Raw genomic sequence first — 19968 nt, 5'->3', positions numbered from 1 at the left:
GTATAAAGAATTTGAGCGGGACCGAAGCCCGCCGTTGAGCACTAACCAGCGCCATTTTTCTCCACAGCAAGCTGCAGAGAAGCTTGTCCCGGACTCTCCCCTGCTGAGCAAGTACAGAGGGCAAAAAAGAGGGGGGGGGGGGGACATTTAATTGGCGCAGTAAGTGTATTATTTATTCTATAAAAGAGCGCTGTACAGTCTGGGATTTTATTCCAGTGTCCAGTGGCGCTGTGTGTGTGCTGGCATACTCTCTCTCTCTGTCTCTCCAAAGGGCCTTATTGGGGGGCTGTCCCCATAATTGTATATCCCAGTGTGTGTGGGAGTGTCAGTACGTGTGTGTCAACATGTTTTAGGAGAAATAACGTTATCGACAGTAAGTCTACCATAACTGTGTATTTCTCCTGCAGGGTCCACAGATTATCCACAGGATAAACATTGGGATGTCCCAGAGCAATTTTAGTGGAGGGGACGCTCCTGATTGGACAGGACAAACCTTCACCCAAATGCAGCATACTGAGAGGCAAAGGTATCAAAGGCATAATGTCTAATGAATGTGTTCATGGAAAACCCTACATATCTGTTCAGCAGAAGCACCACATTGTGCTGCCCATGAGGGGCCGACCTTACGAGTAGAGTGAGCAGAGACATTAGCCGGAATAGGGAGATCAGCTTGAGAATATGCTTCTGAAATATGCATCTGAAGCCACCTCACCACTGTCTGCTTCTCAGCAGGCCATCCTCACGTGAAATCCGTAGAGAACAAAGAGTGTTTTTCTGATGGTACTGGTACGATCCACGTAGAGCCTTAAAAGCACAGACTACGTCCAACGATGCATCTCCCACAGAAAGGTCTGGCCCTTGGAAAGCTGGGACTACAATTTATTCATTAAGGTGGAATTTAGACACCACCTTAGGGAGATAACCAGATTTGGTTCTGAGAACCCCTCTATCTGGAGGAAATATAAGAAAAGGAGGGTGACAGAACAATGCCCCTAAGTCTGAAAGTCTGCTCTGGGACACTTACATCGGTAAAAAATTAATCACCCAATATAAACTCATAGCCAAAAATGCCTGGCCAGTCATGGAAGAGAAGAGTGTGATATTTATGGACTCAGAATCGACAAATGATTCCTATCATTTCCAACCTGGTCAATTTCAAAACTCTGCATGTGATACTCAGGGAGTCAGATTCAATTGATGGACTTTATGGTATTGTACCACAAATATCTTGTACTGTGTGTCCTAATATCACAAGTCTTGTGGTACTATTCATTAGATGATTCATTTTTAACCGATATAAGTGTCCCAGAGCAATCGTATCTACTGACTTTTGAGGTTAACTACTCAAATGAGAAATACCCCTGATGAAGTCTCTGTGAGAGACGAAACACGTTGGATTATCAGTCTTGTTGTGATGGGACCTCCAGTCTACAATCTTAGAATGAGTTTGTGAAAGAAATAGCTGTACACTTGCTCTTATGTAGACCGCCACTGGATGTTAATGCTGGATGGAACGTTTTATGAACATTTATACCATTACAGTTTCAGATTTTTATTTTTTTTTATAAATTTGTATATTGGAACCTACTGATTGCTTTTTTTAAATAAGATTATATTTGGACATTGTGTCACTCTATTGCACAGGTTCTCAAACTCGGTCCTCAGGACCCCACACAGTGCATGTTTTCCAGGTCTCACAGAATGACAAGTGAAATAATTAACTCCACCTGCGGACCTTTTAAAATGTGTCAGTGAGTAATTAATACACCCGTGGGGTTACCTGCAAAACATGCACTGTGTGGGGTCCTGAGGACAGAGTTTGAGAATCTATGCTCTATTGTATAATTAAGGGTGTTATAACAGCCCCAAGGCGCCAATTACACTATTACTGTATATCTATTGGTTTGATCCCCCTTAACAGGGAACCTAGTGGAATAAGGCAGCCGGTTCAAATTATTGAAAAATATCCCTACCCTAGTACTCGGAGTTTAATTAGCGCAGAAAGGGAGTTTTGTGATTATATATATATATATATATATATATATATATATTTATTTATTAATTCCACATCGTGAAATGGGAACAAGCAGCGCTCTACAAAGAGTAACTATATCTACCTAAACAAGGGTCAGTCAGCGATATAGATATCTTCTATATATAAACGTTATGCACGCGTCAGCAAATCACCTTTAAAGTGGTCCCCATCTCGGTTACCGATAATACTCAACTTTAGTAAATACCTACCAAAATAAAAATAAAAAATCACAATCAACATGTGCACCAAAGAATGAAGAATACATGGGCAGTAGGTGAAACTCCTTCTAAGGGAACTAATATTGTGCAATATTAATCTTCTAGAGGACTAAAGAGAGAGATACCTATATAGACATCACAAGTTAATAGGAAAGGGAAAGTTGAATCCTCTAACAAAGGGTTATTTAATACATATTGTCATATTTCACTAATTGTCTCATATCTGTTGCAATGTAATGATACATTGTTTGCTTAAGTAGTTCCTGACGAATATTTATTTATACTTGTACTGTGAGACATATTATACACACACATTATTGTGAACACTTACATTTGTAACTGTTGTAATTGGTGAAGCTATACATGTGTAATTGATTACCTCATTTACCTATAATACATGTAATATTTCCTTGAATAAAGAAATAATTCCCACGATAAAGTATAATTTATATCCTGGACCATCCTCCTTACCTCTTTGGTGGAAGTAGACAAAGGAAACCAAGAGTGCAGAACGATCCATCCTTACCCAGTAAGGTACACATAATTCAATACATCAAGAGGAGTATCACACACCTATACCTCAGCCCTGCCCAAGCCACCTCCCTTTCACACATATAGATAGCGTAGCCCTACCTCACCGCTGTCAACCAGTATCCCAGTGTGCTACTTGGTCTGTCATGATCCTGCAGACATAATGTTGCCTTCTCTCTCACTTACGTTAACAAGATTCCTTGTGTTCCTATATATTTGTTTGTCCATATTGTAATTTTTTTTGTCTCCTCCACAGCAGTGGCCATTTTGTTGAGGACATTTCTATACAGATATCCTCATTTGCAGCTGCAGAGGTGAGCCCCCTCTCTGTCTGGGCCTGGTACTACAATCCCAGCACCCCTTCCCGACCCCGGACCCTGACTGAGCAACTAAATTGTTGCTCTTTGCAGGTGCTAACACAGCACATTTCTACTTGCAGCCTCCTGAGGTGACGACAAGAAATGTGCAAAAAGTCTGTGGTTTATGCACCACAACTTTAGATTGGATTTCACCACGAATAGTTGGCAAACTATTAGTGAGTGACAAATGCTATACTTAATGAGCGTCCAGAACAAATTAATTGCCCCACCCCCCACTACACTTTTTACCAGGCCCCCCCAACTCTAGGATGTGAGAATTTTCAGCAGTGCCCGTTTTAGAAGGAAAAATATTTCAGTTACTCAGTATGAATTCTTGTTGCAATTCTATTCACTTGTTGTTAATTATATGTAACCCTCACTCTGTTTCATGTTTTGCTTGGGTACAACCTATCCATAGATAGCTGCCATGGTGTGTGAAGCACAAATAGTCAAATAAATTTATTTTCCTTGAAAACTTAGTGGCATGACTGTGTCACATCTATTTTGTAGGACAGCTTGGGAAATTTCTCACACACTATAAGAGAAGGGAGTCACCTCACACACCTTCTGGGGGTGCTTTTTCGTTCGCAGTCTCTACACATCTAAGGAATTTACACATTCATGATGCATGTCAAAAGCAAAAAGCTTGAAATATTTATTATTTTATTAGATTTATTTATTATACACACAATATGCATAAGCCTATAAGCTAGCTAACCTCAACTAATGATATATATTCGTTATGGTAAGAACTTCCATTGATAACGGTATTTCTCCTAAGTCCACAGGATAACATTGGAATATGACGACGCAACAGAGGATTTGCACTAATCGGTCAAAGCTTTCAGCCTCCCAACATGCAACGGGCCCGTCCATATATCCCCGGCTCCTGGCTCAGGCAAATCAGTTGTTTTTCCAAAGTTCAAGGCAGGAGCATCATAGAGAGCCATAAACAGGCGAGAACAACACACCTGCACACCCTTCCGTACAAGAAGGAAGAGGTTATTTTAATTAACTACCGGTAAATCCTTTTCTCGTAGTCCGTAGAGGATACTGGGGTTCCATTTAGTACCATGGGGTGTAGACAGGTCCACTAGGAGCCATGGGCACTTTAAGAATTTGATTGTGTGGGCTGAATCCTCCCTCTATGCCACTCCTACCAGACTCAGTCTAGGCAACTGTGCCTCAGGAGACGGACATACTTTGAGAGAAGGATAGAAAGATGGTGGTGAGATTCCGAACCAGCGCACACAAACAGTGGAAAGCTATGCTAACCCAACTTTAAACAGGAACAGCTACAGCTGAACCAACAATACAAGTAACCGTGCAGGAAGAACGAAGCACCGGGTGGGGGCCCAGTATCCTCTACGGACTACAAGAAAAAGGATTTACTGGTAGATAATTAAAATCCTATTTTCTCTTACGTCCTAGAGGATACTGGGGTTCCATTTAATACCATGGGGATGTACCAAAGCTCTCAAACCGGGTGGGGAGAGAGCTGAGGTTCCTGCAAAACTGATTGGCCTCTGAGGACCTTCGGTTTGGTCAAAGTATCGAACTTCTAGAACTTAGCAAACATGTTCAAACCAGACCAAGTAGCCACTCGGCAGAGCTGTAAAAACGAGCCGCCCAGGAAGAACCCACTGACCTAGTAGAGTGGGCCTGTACAGATTTTGGAACCAGCAAACCTGCCCTGGAATAAGTATGCTGGATAGTGAACCTGAACCAGCGTGCAATTGTCTGCTTTGAAGCAGGACACCCAATTTTATTGGGATCATATAGAATGAACAGCAAGTCGGACTTCCTATGACGAGCTGTTCTCTTTACATACACCTTCAAAGCTCTCACAACATCCAAAGACTTTGAAGTAGCAGACGTGTCCGTAACAGCCGGAGCCACAATAGGTTGGTTGATTTGAAAAGCGGACACCACTTTAGGAAGAAATTGCTGATGAGTTCTGAGTTCAGCTCTGTCCTCATGAAAAATTAAGTAGGGACTCTTGTGAGACAACGCCCCTAGCTCTGACACACGTCTTGCTGAAGCCAAGGCCAAGAGTGTGACAGTCTTCCACGTAAGGTACTTTACGTCAACCTCCTGTAACTGTTCAAACCAGTCTGACTGGAGGAACTGCAGCACCAAATTGAGATCCCAAAAGTTGCCTTTCAAAAAGGTCTGGACCTCAGGGAGAGAAGCCAGTAGTATTTGAAAGAAAATGGACAAGGCCAAAATCTGGACTTTTATGAAGCCCAGCCGTAGGTCCACATCCACACCTGCCTGCAGAAAAAGAAGGAAATGTCCCAAGTGAAATCCCACAGCAGAATATTTTCTGCCTTCACACCAAGAGACGTATTTCTTCCAAACACAGTGGTAATGTCTAGACATTACCCCCTTCCTGGTTTGGATCATAGTCGGGATAACTTTGTTAGGGATCCATCTTCTGGCTAGAATCAGCCGTTCAACTTCCATGCAGTCAAACGTAGCCGTGGTAAAGCCTGATAGACGAACAGCCCCTGTTGCAGAAAATCCTCGCGAAGAGGTAGAGGCCACAGATCTTTGAGGAGCATCTCCAGGAGGTCCACGTACCAGGTCCATCTTGGCCAGTCCGGAGCAATGAGAATTGCTTGAACCTTTTCCCTTTTTATTCTTTTGAGAATTCTTGGGATCAGAGGAAGTGGAGGAAACACGTACACCACCTGAAAGACCCATGGAGTCGTCAGAGCGTCCACCGCCACTGCCTGTGGGTCTCTCGACCTGGAACAATACCGCTTGAGCTTCTTGTTGAGACGAGAAGCCATCATGTCGATGTGTGGATATCCCCACCGACGTGTCAAGCACTGAACACATCTGGGTGAAGGCCCCACTCCCCCGGGTGCAGGTTGTGTCTGCTGAGGAAGTCTGCTTCCCAGTTGTCTACTCCCGGAATGAAGATGGCCGACAATGCCACAGCGTTTTTTTCTGCCCAGAGGAGAATTTTTGACACCTCTGACATTGCTGCTCTGCTTTTCGCTCCGCCTTGTCGGTTTATGTACGTCACACTGTCCAACTGGACCTGAATGGCTCTATCCTGAAGATAAGAGGCCTACAGAAGGGCGTTGTACATGGCCCAGAGTTTCAGAATGTTGATTGGAAGGGTGACTTCCTCACTTGACCATCTTCCTTGAAACTGCACCCCCTGGGTGACTACTCCCCAACCTCTGAGGCTTGCGTCCGTGGTTAACAGGATCCAGTCCTGAATTCCGAACCTCGATGAGGTGAGAAATCTGTAGCCGCCACAGAAGTGAGATCCATCCTGGCTTTTGGCGACAGACTGATCCTTTGGCGCATGTGAAGATGCGATCCGGACCATTTGTCCAACAGATCGAGCTGGAAGGGTCTTGCGCGAGACCTTCCGTATTGAAGCACCTCATAAGAGGCCACCATTTTCCCCAGAAGTCGAATGCATAGAAGCACCAATATCCGGGTTGGCTTCAGGACATCCCGAACCATCGACTGGATTACCAATGCCTTTTCCAACAGAAGGAACACTTTCTGCGACTCCATGTCCAGAATCATTCCCAGGAATGGGAGCCTCTGTGTTGGCTCTAGGTGAGATTTCCAAAGGTTCAGAATCCACACGTGATCCTGGAGAAGTTTGGTTGAGAGGGCTATGCTGTCCAGCAACCTCTCCCTGGACGGTGCCTTTATCAGAAGATCGTCCAGGAACGGAATTATGTTCACTCCCTGCTTGCGAAGGAGAATCATCATCTCTGCCATCACTTTGGTGAACACCCTCGGTACCATGGAGCAGCGAGCGACTGGTAGCTCGGCACCGCTTCCTAGGTAGCTATCGGCGGCCACAGCGTCTCTCCCCGCTCTGAAGTACCCGCAGTTGCACTGCTGACATCTCCAACCGCGCACCCATTTGAAAATATAGTGCGGACCGCCGGCCAATAAGAGCTCACGGGCTCCTGATTGGCTGGCGGTCCACTCCATATTTTAAATGGCTGCGTTGTCGGAGAGGTCAGCGGGTAATCTGACACTGCGGGGGGGGGGGGGGGGGGGGGGGGGGCGGGCATTACTTGTGTATCTGACACTGCGGGGGGCATTACTTGTGTATCTGGCACTGTGGGGGGTACTACTGTTGCGAGCCCACACCCACAGGAATGCGCACGCATTGGGGGGGGGGGGAGGGGATAGCTCTTTCAGAGGTTTTTTTCCCCCAAAAGTAGCTCACACCCCAATTAAGGTTGGAAACCACTGCCGTGGAGACCAAATGGCAGGGCCTGGAACTGGTAGTGACAGTCCTGTAGTGCAAACCATAGATAAAACTAATGAGGCGGCCAGATCGGAATGTGAAGGTACGAATCCTTGATATCCAGAGACACAAGGAATTCCCCCTCCTCCAGACCTGAGATCACAGCTCTCAGAGACTCCATCTTAAACTTGAACACTTAAGAACGGATTCAAGGACTTGAGGTTCAGAATTGGTCGTACTGAACCGTACGGTTTCGGTACTACTAAACAAGTTGGAATAGTATCGCTTGTTGTGTAGATGAGGTGGAACAGGAACAATGACTTGAGTCTACCAGTTTTTGGATGGCCTGCTGTAAAGTTATACTTGCCTCTTGTGAAGCTGGTAAGCCTGATTTATAGAATCTGTGAGGTGGGAGGTCTGGAACTCCAGTCTGTATCCCTGGGAAATAAGATCTATGACCCAGGGATCCCAGCACGAACTTAAACAGATGTGACTTAAGAATTGTAGTCGGGCTCCCCCCTAACAGCCCTCCATGCCTGGTTGTCCATCATGCTTAAGGCTTTGAGGAAGCAGAGCCTGATCTCTGCTCCTGAGCACATGCAGCTGGTGGTTTGCGTGATTTACCTTGCGCACCTCTGGAAGATGAAGAAGCGCCTCTGGATTTTCCCTTAAAACTTGGCTGTCCGAAGAACTGTAAATTTGAAGCGGAATAAGCTTTCTTGGCTGGGGGAGCTGCGGAAGGAACAACGTAGACTTATCCGCAGTAGCTGTGGAGATCCATTTGTCTAGTTCATCTCCAAAGAAGGCCTCTCCTGTGAATGGTAGGCCTTCCGCACCATTCCTGGAGTCCGCATCAGCAGTCCACTGGCGTAGCCACGAGCACCTGCGTGCTGACACTGCCATAGTGGTGGTGCGAATAGTCTCAATTTTATGATCAGCCATATCTTTTAGGGAGGCTGCACCAGGGACAGGCAATACAATTTTACGTGACACCCTAGAGCAGGCATTCCCAACCACGGTCCTCAAGGCACACTAACAGTCCTGGTTTTAGTGATATCCAGGCTTGAACACAGGTGACTTAATTAGTAGCTCAGTTATTTTGATTTAACCATCTGTGCTGAAGCCTGGATATCACAAAAACCTGCACTGTTGGTGTGCCTTGAGGACCGCGGTTGGGAATGCCTGCCCTAAAGACTGATGTTTCCACTATCTATGGATTTTCCCATTTTTTTCTATCCCCTATGGGAAAAGGAAAAGATGAGAGCAACCTTTTAGGGATTTGAAATTTCTTATGATTAACCCACGGTTCTTCAAATAGGGTATTCAATACCTTTGACGCAGGAAAAGTAACTGAGGACGTCTTTTCTACATTAAAATAAGATTCCTCACACTCCTCCGACACCTTATTTGGAATTTGCAGAACATCTCCGATAGCTCTATAAGAGCTTTAATTCCCTGTGATAGAGTAGCATCCCCCCCCCTCCAAATCCAACTCACCCTCCATGTCTAACCCGTCAGAGTTAGACTGCAGGATATGGGCCAGAGATAGTTTCTGCGGACAAATGGGAGGGGATTGAGACGCTGGTTTGGGGACGGACTGAGTCTCTATTCATAAACTCATCCACAGTATTTCTAAAGTATTGCGTCTCTTTCTCATTGTGGGATAGCTTTGTAGAACTATTTGAGATCAGTCCCTTAATGGAAGTGACCCAATCCGGTTCAGCCACGCTATTCTGAGTACCCAGTAGTGAGCCCACTGGTGAAAAGGGACACTCCGCTGTACAAGAAACACACTCTTTGCCTGACAATGTAAATATGACAGCACACACAGGCAAAGGTTAAGCACAATTAACCCACAAAGAGCCCTTCATGGAGACAGTTATTTCGAGCCAGCCCCCACCGCGCCCTTATCGTTAATGCCAAGCTTAGCCAGGTCGCAGACTAAGTAAACCGATAGGGGACTTAGCAGGGGTGGAGCGATTCTTAGCGTGCTATGACCCCCTGGTACCGCTGAGGTAATCTGGAGTCTCTCCGGTGGAGCTGTGCGTCCCTGTCAGTCATCGTCTGTGTAAACTGCAGAGGGAAAATGGCGCCGGTGAGCTGCTGGATTCTCTCATAGTGAAGGCCCCGCCCCTTCAATGGCGCACGGTCTTCCCGCTTTTTTTATACTGGCTGAGGTAATCTGGTGCTTAAAATGGAGAGAAAACAGTTTTAAGGCTGTTTTTGCCAGTGTGGGTACTGTGTACAGTGTACTGAGACGCAGCTGTATCCTTTGTGTCTGGAGATGCATTCCGCCCGTTAGAAGCCGTGCATCTCCATACCCTCTTACCACCATAATGGCCGGCGACCTGCTAGTTGGGACGCCAGCTTAGTACTCCCCACTCTTCTGGCTCTGTTAGGTGTGTTGGCGTTCTGTAGGACTGTATGCTCGTCGTGGTGGGGCTTGCGAATAGTTTCCTCAGGAGCTCAGTGTCCTGGCAGCGGGGAACGGGGCCATTAACCATTCAAGAGGTTGGGCCGTCCCCCCTAGCCCAAGTCCCACGAAGCAGGCAGGCTAATGCCAACCAGCCCTGTCTGAAAATAAACAAAATAAATGTAGAAAACTCTTCAGGAGCTTCCATAAGCGTGACCAGCTCCTCCGGGCACATTTTCTAAACAGAGTCTGGTAGGAGGAGCATAGAGGGTACCCCAGTATCCTCTAGGACATAGAGAAATTTACTTTAAATACAAACCACTGTGGAAAAATTCTGCTTGCGTAAGTATTAAACCCGTGCATCCCCATATAATGCAGCCACTGCCACACTTCTGTTGGCATGGTGTTTCTGATTAGGTTTGCACCACACAGCATTTGAAATTTGAGGCCTAAACCAGTGACAAGTAAACCCACCAAGGCCTATTGTTGGAGGAATAGCTTTCATCTGGGTAAAGCTGAGATTCTACAGCACAGGGGTTGGAATAGTGAAAGCAGCATTTGTCCTTTTTTTTTTTTTTTTTGTAAATCTGCAGACAAAATTAATTTATACTTTAAAAGTTTACCTAACAGCCTACATGTTTCAATTACGATACCAAGGTCTCCCTTATTTGTAAATAAAAAAGGAACCAGTGCAAAGTACTAACCATACAGAAATATGGCATCACTTTCTATGAGGTTTAACAATGTATTTTATAGTGCATTTGGATAATGCATTCTGACTGCTATACAAGTCTTTGTGAGCGGCACATTTTCTTTTTCAAATAAGGAGGGCATTAAACTAAGCATTTTTTTTTACTAAACCAAGGCAACGTGGCAGTTTTACAATTTGTGGCATTCTAGAAAGTTTGTACAATATATATATATGGACAAGTATGCAGTCCTGTGACTGCAGCCACTCCTTATTACATAAAGTGTACCTTATGTATTATCATAGAGTGCATAAGTCAAAGTATCCCATCATGACAGTGACTGACATATTGCAGTAAGATATTTGAAAATGATTTAATATAGAAGTAGATTGATCACATCACAAGTGCCTTTACAAAAAATCTGATGTAAATGTATCTGTAGTATTCAGTAATGTGTCAATAACTACCACCAAGTACAACAAAAAAAAAAAAAAAGCTATATTTCTACACTAGTCCTGGCCAACCTGTGGCTCTCCAGCTGTTTTAAAACTACAAGTCCCAGCATGCCCTGCCACAGTTTTGCCATTAGGGAACGCTAGAACTGTGGAAGGGGATGCTGGGATGTGTAGTTTCACAACAGCTGGAGAGCCACCGGTTGGCCAGGCCTATTGTACACACTAATGAGCTATGATTTGTTTGGCTTGATTATCCAGACATTCACCCTGACCTGCATTTTAACGCAGGTTAAAATAAATCCCATTCTGTTTTGTGCTCTAGCAGTTAGTGCTAATGCTTTCAGCTGCATGTGTTTGGCTTGCAAGTTTTTGGACATGGTTTATACAATTAATCTGTGTTGACGTGTGATCAAACCAGGGATTCCCAAGAGCCCACCTCGACGCCAGTAAATTGCAAGCAGCTAGCATGGGAATCAGCCTGTGGTTTCCTGAACAGCTACTGACGCTACCAAATGTATTTTTCTCCTCCAATGTGAAAGAAAACTTGCGTCACCCTATATTTATTCTTCGGATAAGCTGCAGATAAATATCAAAGTAAAAGTTTTTGGGAAATTAGGTTAATAAAAGTTAATATACTAGTACATCAAACCGCTCTGGCCCTAAGCTTACCCAGGCCACAACACTTCTCGTCCAACATTGATGGGAGACTCATCAGTGGGGGTGTGCCTGGTGCTGCCCAATTCCATGCAGGTACATATTTACAGTACATTTTTACCTTTAACATTGTAAAGTCTAAAATAATTGCTACAGACTATACTGCACCCAGCAATTTGTATTTAGGTGTACACCAAGTTCAAAACATTACCTTTGATTAATGAGTTTAATATAGCACTAGCAAAGGCATACATTATATCAACAAATTTCAGTTATACCTCCGACCTGTCCCTACTCTACTGAGGCTAAACACCAGTTCAGTTACCACTAGGCAATCTCCCCATATAGACAATATGGGGAAGAGAGAAACTGTGGCAATTGTACTGAACAAGCAGACTTACAAATGCTTCCATAGCAAGTTATTATCTATACAGGCAGCACCAATATTTAAACTGTTTCAATGGAAAAAAAAAAAATAAAAAAAATAATTAAATTTAGATTTTCTTTTACCAGTTTTGTAGACTAGCTGCAACAATAACCAATAATACAGGCGTTTCTGTTAGAGTGGGAGAAGACTGATTACTATTTTAAGTTAACCTCACCTGCTAAATGGTGAAATACAGTGGTTTGTATGGTATCCTTTCATCTTGCTTTGCCCCTAACTCTCAAATGCAGAACTGCAACTCACATTGTGACCATTTAATAACGGGGAAAACAAATGATACTATCCAACCAGTGCTTATAATCGATGTCAGTGAGGTCTGTGTATAGAGTCAGTATGGGATCCTGACGGTCGGGAATCCTGGCGGTCAAAAGACCGACGCCAGAATCCCGACGGCGAGCGCGCTGCACTTGCCACACTTCTGGCCCACTAATTTATACCACCTCCAAGTGGGGATTCCGATCGCCGGGATTCCCTTGGCTGTCAGGATTCTGGCATTTGTATCCTGACCGCCAGGAAACTAACTACTTCCCCTGTGTATCCAGCATTTCAGGTTTGCATATAAACCAATGAATGGAGCAGAGCTGAAGGCATCAAAACCACGTGTTTAGAGCCCTGTGTTACACATGAAAAGCAAATACGTACAGCATTATTTAAGAGCTGACAGGAAGACCTGTACAACCAAATTTCTGAGATGTGCTTCTATTTATTTTAAAAACAAATTGAGACTCTTTTTATTGAACATTTTATTAAACATTTTATGTAATCAAAACGTCATCTTTGGGGAGGGATTCAACAAAAAGACAAAACCAAATAATTTAAAACAGTCCGTAGCGCACTAATCTCCCAACCCAACAAACAGGAGACTGAATGGAAGGATGAAACCTGAAGACACAGAACTCTGATCCGAGAGTTTATAAGATGTATTTGGTACAACGGTTCAGTGCCTTGTATCCACTGCACAGCCCCCTTGCAGAAGAAGAGAAGGGCACGTAAGGCACTGAGACATCTAGCAGAATTTCTGAAGAGAAAACAAAAGTTTGAACTAACACTTTGAAGTTACCTACTAACATGATTCTAGGGTACATTCCTCATGTTGGTAACAGATACCTGGTGAATTGGTCCTTACATGGTCTGGATAGGCAGCTGTCCGTTTAACACAGGAGGTAAGGCACTTGTAAAAAACTATTTTAAAATGTAGACAGAAACCTGATTTGTTGGGTATGTGCAAATATTTGGTCCAAATAAACAAATTTGAAAAAAAAAACAGGGGAGGTGGGGTGGGGTGGGCGGGGGCAGCGGGAGGAACAAAATCAGAAGCTGCTTTAGTGGCAGGATTCCAGTATAAACAAGGACACATCATGGGGCTGTAACATACAGACCCTGCAGTGTACCATGGCAATCCTAGAATTGGAATCAACACTGGCACACGTGGTCAAGTATCCCTTCAACAGTACAGGAGTGTGTGCACACACGCACAGAACTATCTACTGTGAGGAAATCAAACCTTCTAAAAAGGGGACAATAAGTTACCCATAGCAACCAGAACAGGTTATCATAAAATGTACTAGTTAAAATAACTAGAAGCTGATGGCATGTTTATGGGCACTGCCAATTGTCCTCTTTAAAAGGTACGATACACACTATGTAGCCCTACAATAAGTTATGAACCAAGAAAATAAAATTGGGACGTAACTAAAAAAAACAAAAAAAAAAAAAAACAGAAAAAACCACACACACACACACTATAAAAACCTGTAAATTAAGGAAAAGGAACAAATGGCCTTACCAAAAAAACCTAATCTTTACATTTTTTGCTACTTATTTGATAGACATTTTATTTATTTTTAGGAGGCTTTTAAGAACAAAAAAAAAAAAAAAATACAAAAACAAAAACACACAAACACTACAAAAAGGAAGAACCACTCAAATGCATTAAAATGACCAATCAAAAAGAAATTAGACTTTCCATACAATTGCCAGAGTGCAATCAAAAAGATCCTAACGTTAAAAATAAAAAGGAATGCTTTGTTCCAAATAAAGTCTGCTTCTTCTCTCCAGACCTAATAAATAATTAAAAGTTCCAAAAGAAGATTTGTAACAATGTTACAAATATGAAGGGCCAGTATCAGGGCAAACAAATTGTGGATGTGCCAGGTACAGTGCAGTGTCTACCGGCCACATTACCTTGTTTGCAATAGGTGTGGTGGGGATAGAATTGAAGACCAGACTTCATGGAATGTGAGAACACAGGGATTTGATCATAACGATACTTCAAGTTGTCATATTGCAATGGCTAAAAGGCAAATACTGATCACATTTGTTTTTGTCCGAAAAGCTCAGTCAGCTCTTCATAAGACAGACCTTTCTAAAGACTGTCACATCATAACTATGATAAAAAACAAAAATAACAAAAAACATTTGAAAAAATAAATTAGATGGCTATGAAAAGGAGTCTTAAAAATGCCAGCTGCGCTGGCTTATCAGGATGTCCTCACAGTCTCATTTGTATGAATGGCTTTACCAAATGTAGGGTCATTTTTCTCAAGCCATAGTTCAGCTAACCGCTGGGTGGAACCGTAAGTAGAAGCTTTGGATCCCAAACACATTTTGTACTGTTTAGGATCAAGATTGGGGTCGCAAAACACTGGATGGTGTATGTGGACCACACCCACTTCTTCACTTCTAAAAGTCTTTAAACCGCTTTGTACCACTTTATTAAAAAGGTCCACATCCTCTAGTCCCCATCCCTGAATAGAGACATCAAAGCCTCCAGCACGTATAAGGTCTCCTTTGTGAACACAGGTAATTCCAAAGCCATAGTTCCTCCAGAAACCAGTCTTCTGTGTGAATGCATAATGGTTGTCGCTGGGAACCTGTCCAGCATAAACAATTTTTGGATCATACTGGCTGAATATAATTGGAAAATATATTTGCTGCCCTAGAATGGTGTTGGCCCTACAGCGCTGAAGGAACTCTGTGGTAAACACCAAATCCACATCACAAAAGAAAAGCAAAGAGTCATTGCTAAACTGAGATGATCCAACTTCCAAGGCCAAAGCTCTGGAGAACTCCCCGCTCACAGGTAAGACTTGCAGATCCGCCTTTGGATATTTAACACGATAATCTCTCATGAGGTCTACTTGTTTTTCTGTCTCAGTGTTGGCATCAGAATTGAAAAGCAAAATAACCAGCTTCACATTTTGGTTGGGAATGAGGCAAGTCTTTTCAAAGTTAGCCATGAACCTACTAAACATTTCAAAGCGACCAGACAATGGAACCAATATGCTGACCTTCTTTTCTTTGGGTTCTTTGTGTTCAACCCTTGAGGCAGTGAGCTGAAAAGGAACAAACATCTTAAGCGAGTTTGAGAGGAAAGATAAGGATCCCGAATCCTGGTTTATTCTATTAGCCAACTCTTTAGCATCAATCTCTTCATGTTCCATGAACTGAATCTTGCTGAATGTTTGTTGGAGGTAGGCATGTCTCCTCACTGGTACAGTCATTTTCTTGCCTTTGTGCTTTTTGTATAGCAGGAGCAGGTCTAGAACGTATTCTGCTCCATACATGGGATTGAGTCTGCGGTATCCATACTGGATCTCTTTAAAGTCAATAATACGTCCACGAGTTTTGGCATTGGCATTAATCATTTCCATGACTTGCATGACTATGTCATCAAGAGCTACTTTTTGTGACGCATCCATCCCACGTCTAGGAGGTTGCCCATCAGCAGCTGAATACAAATACTTGCCGGTCAGAAATTCCCACTCTAGGATCTCCTCCCGTTGGCGTGGTTGGAACCGCATAAAAGACGGCGCAATTCCCAGTTGTAGATCGTCCTTGCGAACCTCTGTGTTGCTGTACTTGCTCATCAGGACAATCTCTCGGTGGAGCTGAATTGTGCGGTAACGCAGCTCTGCTATCTTGCGGCTCAGCATGTAACTGTGCAGTCGATATTGGTATGGAGGACTCTTGTTCGGGTGTAAAGTGATGGCTCTGTGAATCTTGCTGTTCCGCAGGTCCCGAATATAACCCTTTTTGTTTTGCTCGTAGTTCTCATAAAACAACTGCTGCATCTGCGTAGGAAAGATAGAAGAGAATAAAAAAAAAATTATTTCTGAAGCAAATCCTTTAACACCTAATTTAGGGTGCAGTAATTCCCTCCCACACCCCTCATTTACCCCAAAAAAAGCAAAGATCATTGAAAACACTAGAGATTAATTTTGCTACCAATTCGTGTGAAAGGGCTGCTCATCTAGAATCCTACTCACAATTTTAAATTTTACAAGTGCCATAAAAAAAAAAAAAAAAAAGGGTGCAACTCCACTAACAAATTAACAATGCCAAAAATGAACTATATACCCTGGTTTACCCCCCAGTCCCTCTAACAACCAAATCATTTTGGACACTGGGAGAGGGGAAAACAAACAAAACCCCACAACATAACCCCTCCGTAATATTCAATATATTTACAAATGCTCAGCTTCAGCAGGAATGTAAGGAATTTGTATGAGTTTCTCAGAATATGCTTACAGGGAAAAACAAAAAAAAACAAAAAACCCAACACACATTTATATATAAATTGAGACTTGGGCTAGTTACTGACAGAGCATGCTTTTCAAAGATTGCAAGACACCAAAGGCCAAGAAAAAAAACAAAAAAACACACACACACACAATAAAATTTACATTTTTCGACACTAAGGAAAGCAGGAATGTGTCTGCATGTCAAATGCATAAAAACCAAACAGCACTGTAAACCAACTGATCCAAATATACATTTTATACAGTACACTGCATAAAGTACTGATAATTCATAAATATGTTTATAGTGTAAAGGTGGGTAAACACTGATAGATATATCTGCCGATCAATTGATCGACAGATATATCTATGGACGGATCGGGAAGTGTGTTGTGCATACACACTGCCCGATGCATCGGGGACTGACGTTATGAACTGGGCGGGCGTGTACACATGCCCGCCCAGTTCAGCTGTCAATCACCGACGGCCGCCGCAGCACGTGTACGGACGGCCGGCTGGTCGCCCGTACACACACAGCGATGCGCCAATATATCGGTAGATATATTGACCGTTGGCTGTGCTGCAGGGCCGACGCGATATGTCTGAATGACGGAGTTCACAGACATATCGCCCGAACACACTGGCCGACGGACCCGCGATATATATCGACCAGTGTGTACCCACCTTAAGATTCTTACATCTCAATACTGGAAGTTTAGCATCTATGCATTCTGTTGGCGCTACAAATTAGAGGCAAAGAATTTGAATACATTCATTTATTTTTCCTGCCATTTCACAGTGCACAGACTTCATCCACAGGAAGACACGCAACCTTCTGCCACTTCTGTTTACCCAAGACCTGTTAACGCCTTAAATGCTCTAAAGTTCCCTAGTCCATTAGAAGCTGGATGTTTGCGGTACAGCTGTTGTGGACGACATTGGCGGCTTTCCAAAAGCCCGACTAAAAGAGCGTGTGTTGCATTTCTGAGTTTTAAGGAAGACAAACTTTTGCCAGGGAGAGTAGAGTGCATCGGGAAAAACGGGCTTAAAAATAAGGCCCGGTTTATAGGGAATTTGGCATCCTGCCTGGAGATTGTCCCAAAGGATTTCATCACAGTCAGAGATTGTACTGCAGAGTCAGACTCCAGTGTAGCAGATTTAGTGAACAAGGCAGCGTTCAGCAGGTTATCAATGGATAAGTACGGGCAATGTGTGGTGCCTTATTAAAGGACCAGTTCAGACTCATCTCTGGCTGGAAACTGACAATTCTCTCTTGGTTTGAATAAAAGAATTATCCAGGGTTAGGTAGCAGCCTTCATGAAGGATAAGTTTATAAAATGTAACCCGTTTTGGAGGGAGGGCAAGCAGAAGCTCAATATCACCGGCTATAGTTAAAGTGGATTTATGAACGAACATACATAAATACATACATACATACATACATACATACACTTTTCTACCAAAATAAGTTATTTGTTCTGCGACCATCCCTGCTATACATATCCCATTTGAGACCCTAATGTTCTTTTGTCTTCCCAGATAACATTTCCTCTTATACCCCTTTCAGACTGACAAAAATTTCCCGAGTTATTGCACATGCACACATCAACCCAGGAATTTGCTCAGTGTGAAAGGGTTCTGTAAGAATATCCCGGGACGAGTGTCCCGACATTTCATCCCAGGTGTCGACCAGGGTTGAATCCGGGATTGTCCCGGGATGCGGTGCAGTGTGAATGGGTATGAAGGGTCAAGGGGATCCAGCACCCGTTCTCTGCATAGGAGGAGGCGGTGCTTGGAGATGCTTATCTCCAAGCACCGCCTCCAGTAGCGTCAGCGGTGATGTCACCAACCCGGTAATATGCCGGGTCGGGCTGCAAGTCTGAAGGGGTCTCAAGCCGGGTCGCACCTGGGAAGCACCCGGCTATTGTCAGTCTAAAAGGGGTATAAATGTATGCAAGCCAAAATTAGTCACTGCCACCCCTCCCTTACCAACTGTAGGTAGTACCTTTACGTTGCCAGGTAGCATTATGTAGGGTTGCAGGATTGGGGGGAAAAAGCATACACTGGATAAGGCAAACCTTTTAAAAGGAAGGAGGGGCGCAGAAACATAGAACATGAACATTTCCTTTCCTGCACATTACACAAAAAAAAAAAAAAAAAAAGGGTCTGTAAAAAGTCCGATTAGAACCACTACAATTGGCGTTTTCTAACTGCTTAATGCAACAAGTATCAGAGTGCCTGAAACGGGTATTCTATCACCATAACTCATGTCAAGCCTACCATGCAATTACACTGTTGCAAGCTAAATTTGCACTTTTGAACACACATAAATAAAATGGCACAACCCAAAACAATACAAGTGGAAACTCGTACAGAGGATTGTGACAGAGTTCCTGAACTATAGTGATAGGTTTGGCCTTTGCTGCTGTAAGCCTGCAATGATCTGAACAAGGGTAGGGACTGTTCATGAAGGTGGAGGCATGCAGATTTGTATACAGTTAAGGACAGGGAGGGGGCACCTGTACAGTTCTGCCAAAGCCAACAGAGGCCCTTGCACAGCTGCTACAAAGCTGCAAAGTAATGTAGTGTGCGTCAGACGTTCTACAGGCATTATTCATGTTTCAGGAGGTTATTTCAGGTGGCATGGGCAAGGAACAGCTACCCTAGGCTTACAATATCTCAGTTACTACACTAAACATAAGTCTCCAAACTTAGGTGCTATTCACATATGCAGAATACAATAGCAATATACAAATACAAGTGTCAGAGTTGCACAGTCTGGCCATAAAGCTTGATGATTAAAAAGGCCATTGCGGTTTGTGACACTGGCCAAGATGACTGGAAACCATAGCTTGCAGTCCAATACATCGCAAGACAATGGTCCATTTTAAAGTGTATTTTTCAATCACCTTCAATATCGCAAACATTTTTTACATCGCACTTCACATTCAGAATTTATCAGCTACTACACAAAGTGGCACTTCTAAATAGAATTTCAGTTCAACTACTCGAATATTTTTGTACCTTGGTAGGAAATTGGCGCACCCATAGGGAGCCATGTGAACACAGGGGATAACAGACTCCCAATGGAAGCATCTTTACAGGAATCAAAACTAAGGGAATATGGGAACTTTAATGTTTGAGGATGTTAAGCTTCGGCACAGTAAAATAGAACACTGAACTAAAATTCAAAAAGAAACAAATTTATCCTAAAATATACATATATATCTCCACAAGATAAATAAGATTTGCTTCCGTTTGTCCACACTTGATTTTTTTTTTACGATAGACAGACAGCCGTCAGCACTGGGTTTTGCCTATTAATTTCACCATAATTTGAATTGGTCCCACCAATCCAAGGCACCCCTGCAAGTGTTCCAAGGAAGCCCAGGGAGCCACAGCACACAGTTTGCCT

The 19968-nt window shown here is 43.3% G+C and overlaps 1 protein-coding gene across 1 annotated transcript in view; it reads right to left on the bottom strand.

Annotated features, from left to right (window-relative positions):
- Positions 1-12761: 12761 nt before the first annotated feature.
- The window catches only part of CHSY1 (chondroitin sulfate synthase 1), an 86762-nt gene continuing 79555 nt past the window's right edge, over positions 12762-19968 (bottom strand). Inside the window, exon 3 of the mRNA XM_063925659.1 lies at positions 12762-16106. Within this exon, the coding sequence (XP_063781729.1) occupies positions 14514-16106 (1593 nt within the window). The 3' untranslated portion in view covers positions 12762-14513. The remainder of the gene's footprint in view (positions 16107-19968) is intronic.

Source organism: Pseudophryne corroboree, chromosome 6, assembly GCF_028390025.1.
Source record: "Pseudophryne corroboree isolate aPseCor3 chromosome 6, aPseCor3.hap2, whole genome shotgun sequence".
NCBI classification, from domain to species: domain Eukaryota; kingdom Metazoa; phylum Chordata; class Amphibia; order Anura; family Myobatrachidae; genus Pseudophryne; species Pseudophryne corroboree.
The sequence above is the reverse complement of the archived record's forward strand: the minus strand, read 5'-3'. Positions and strand labels throughout refer to the sequence as shown.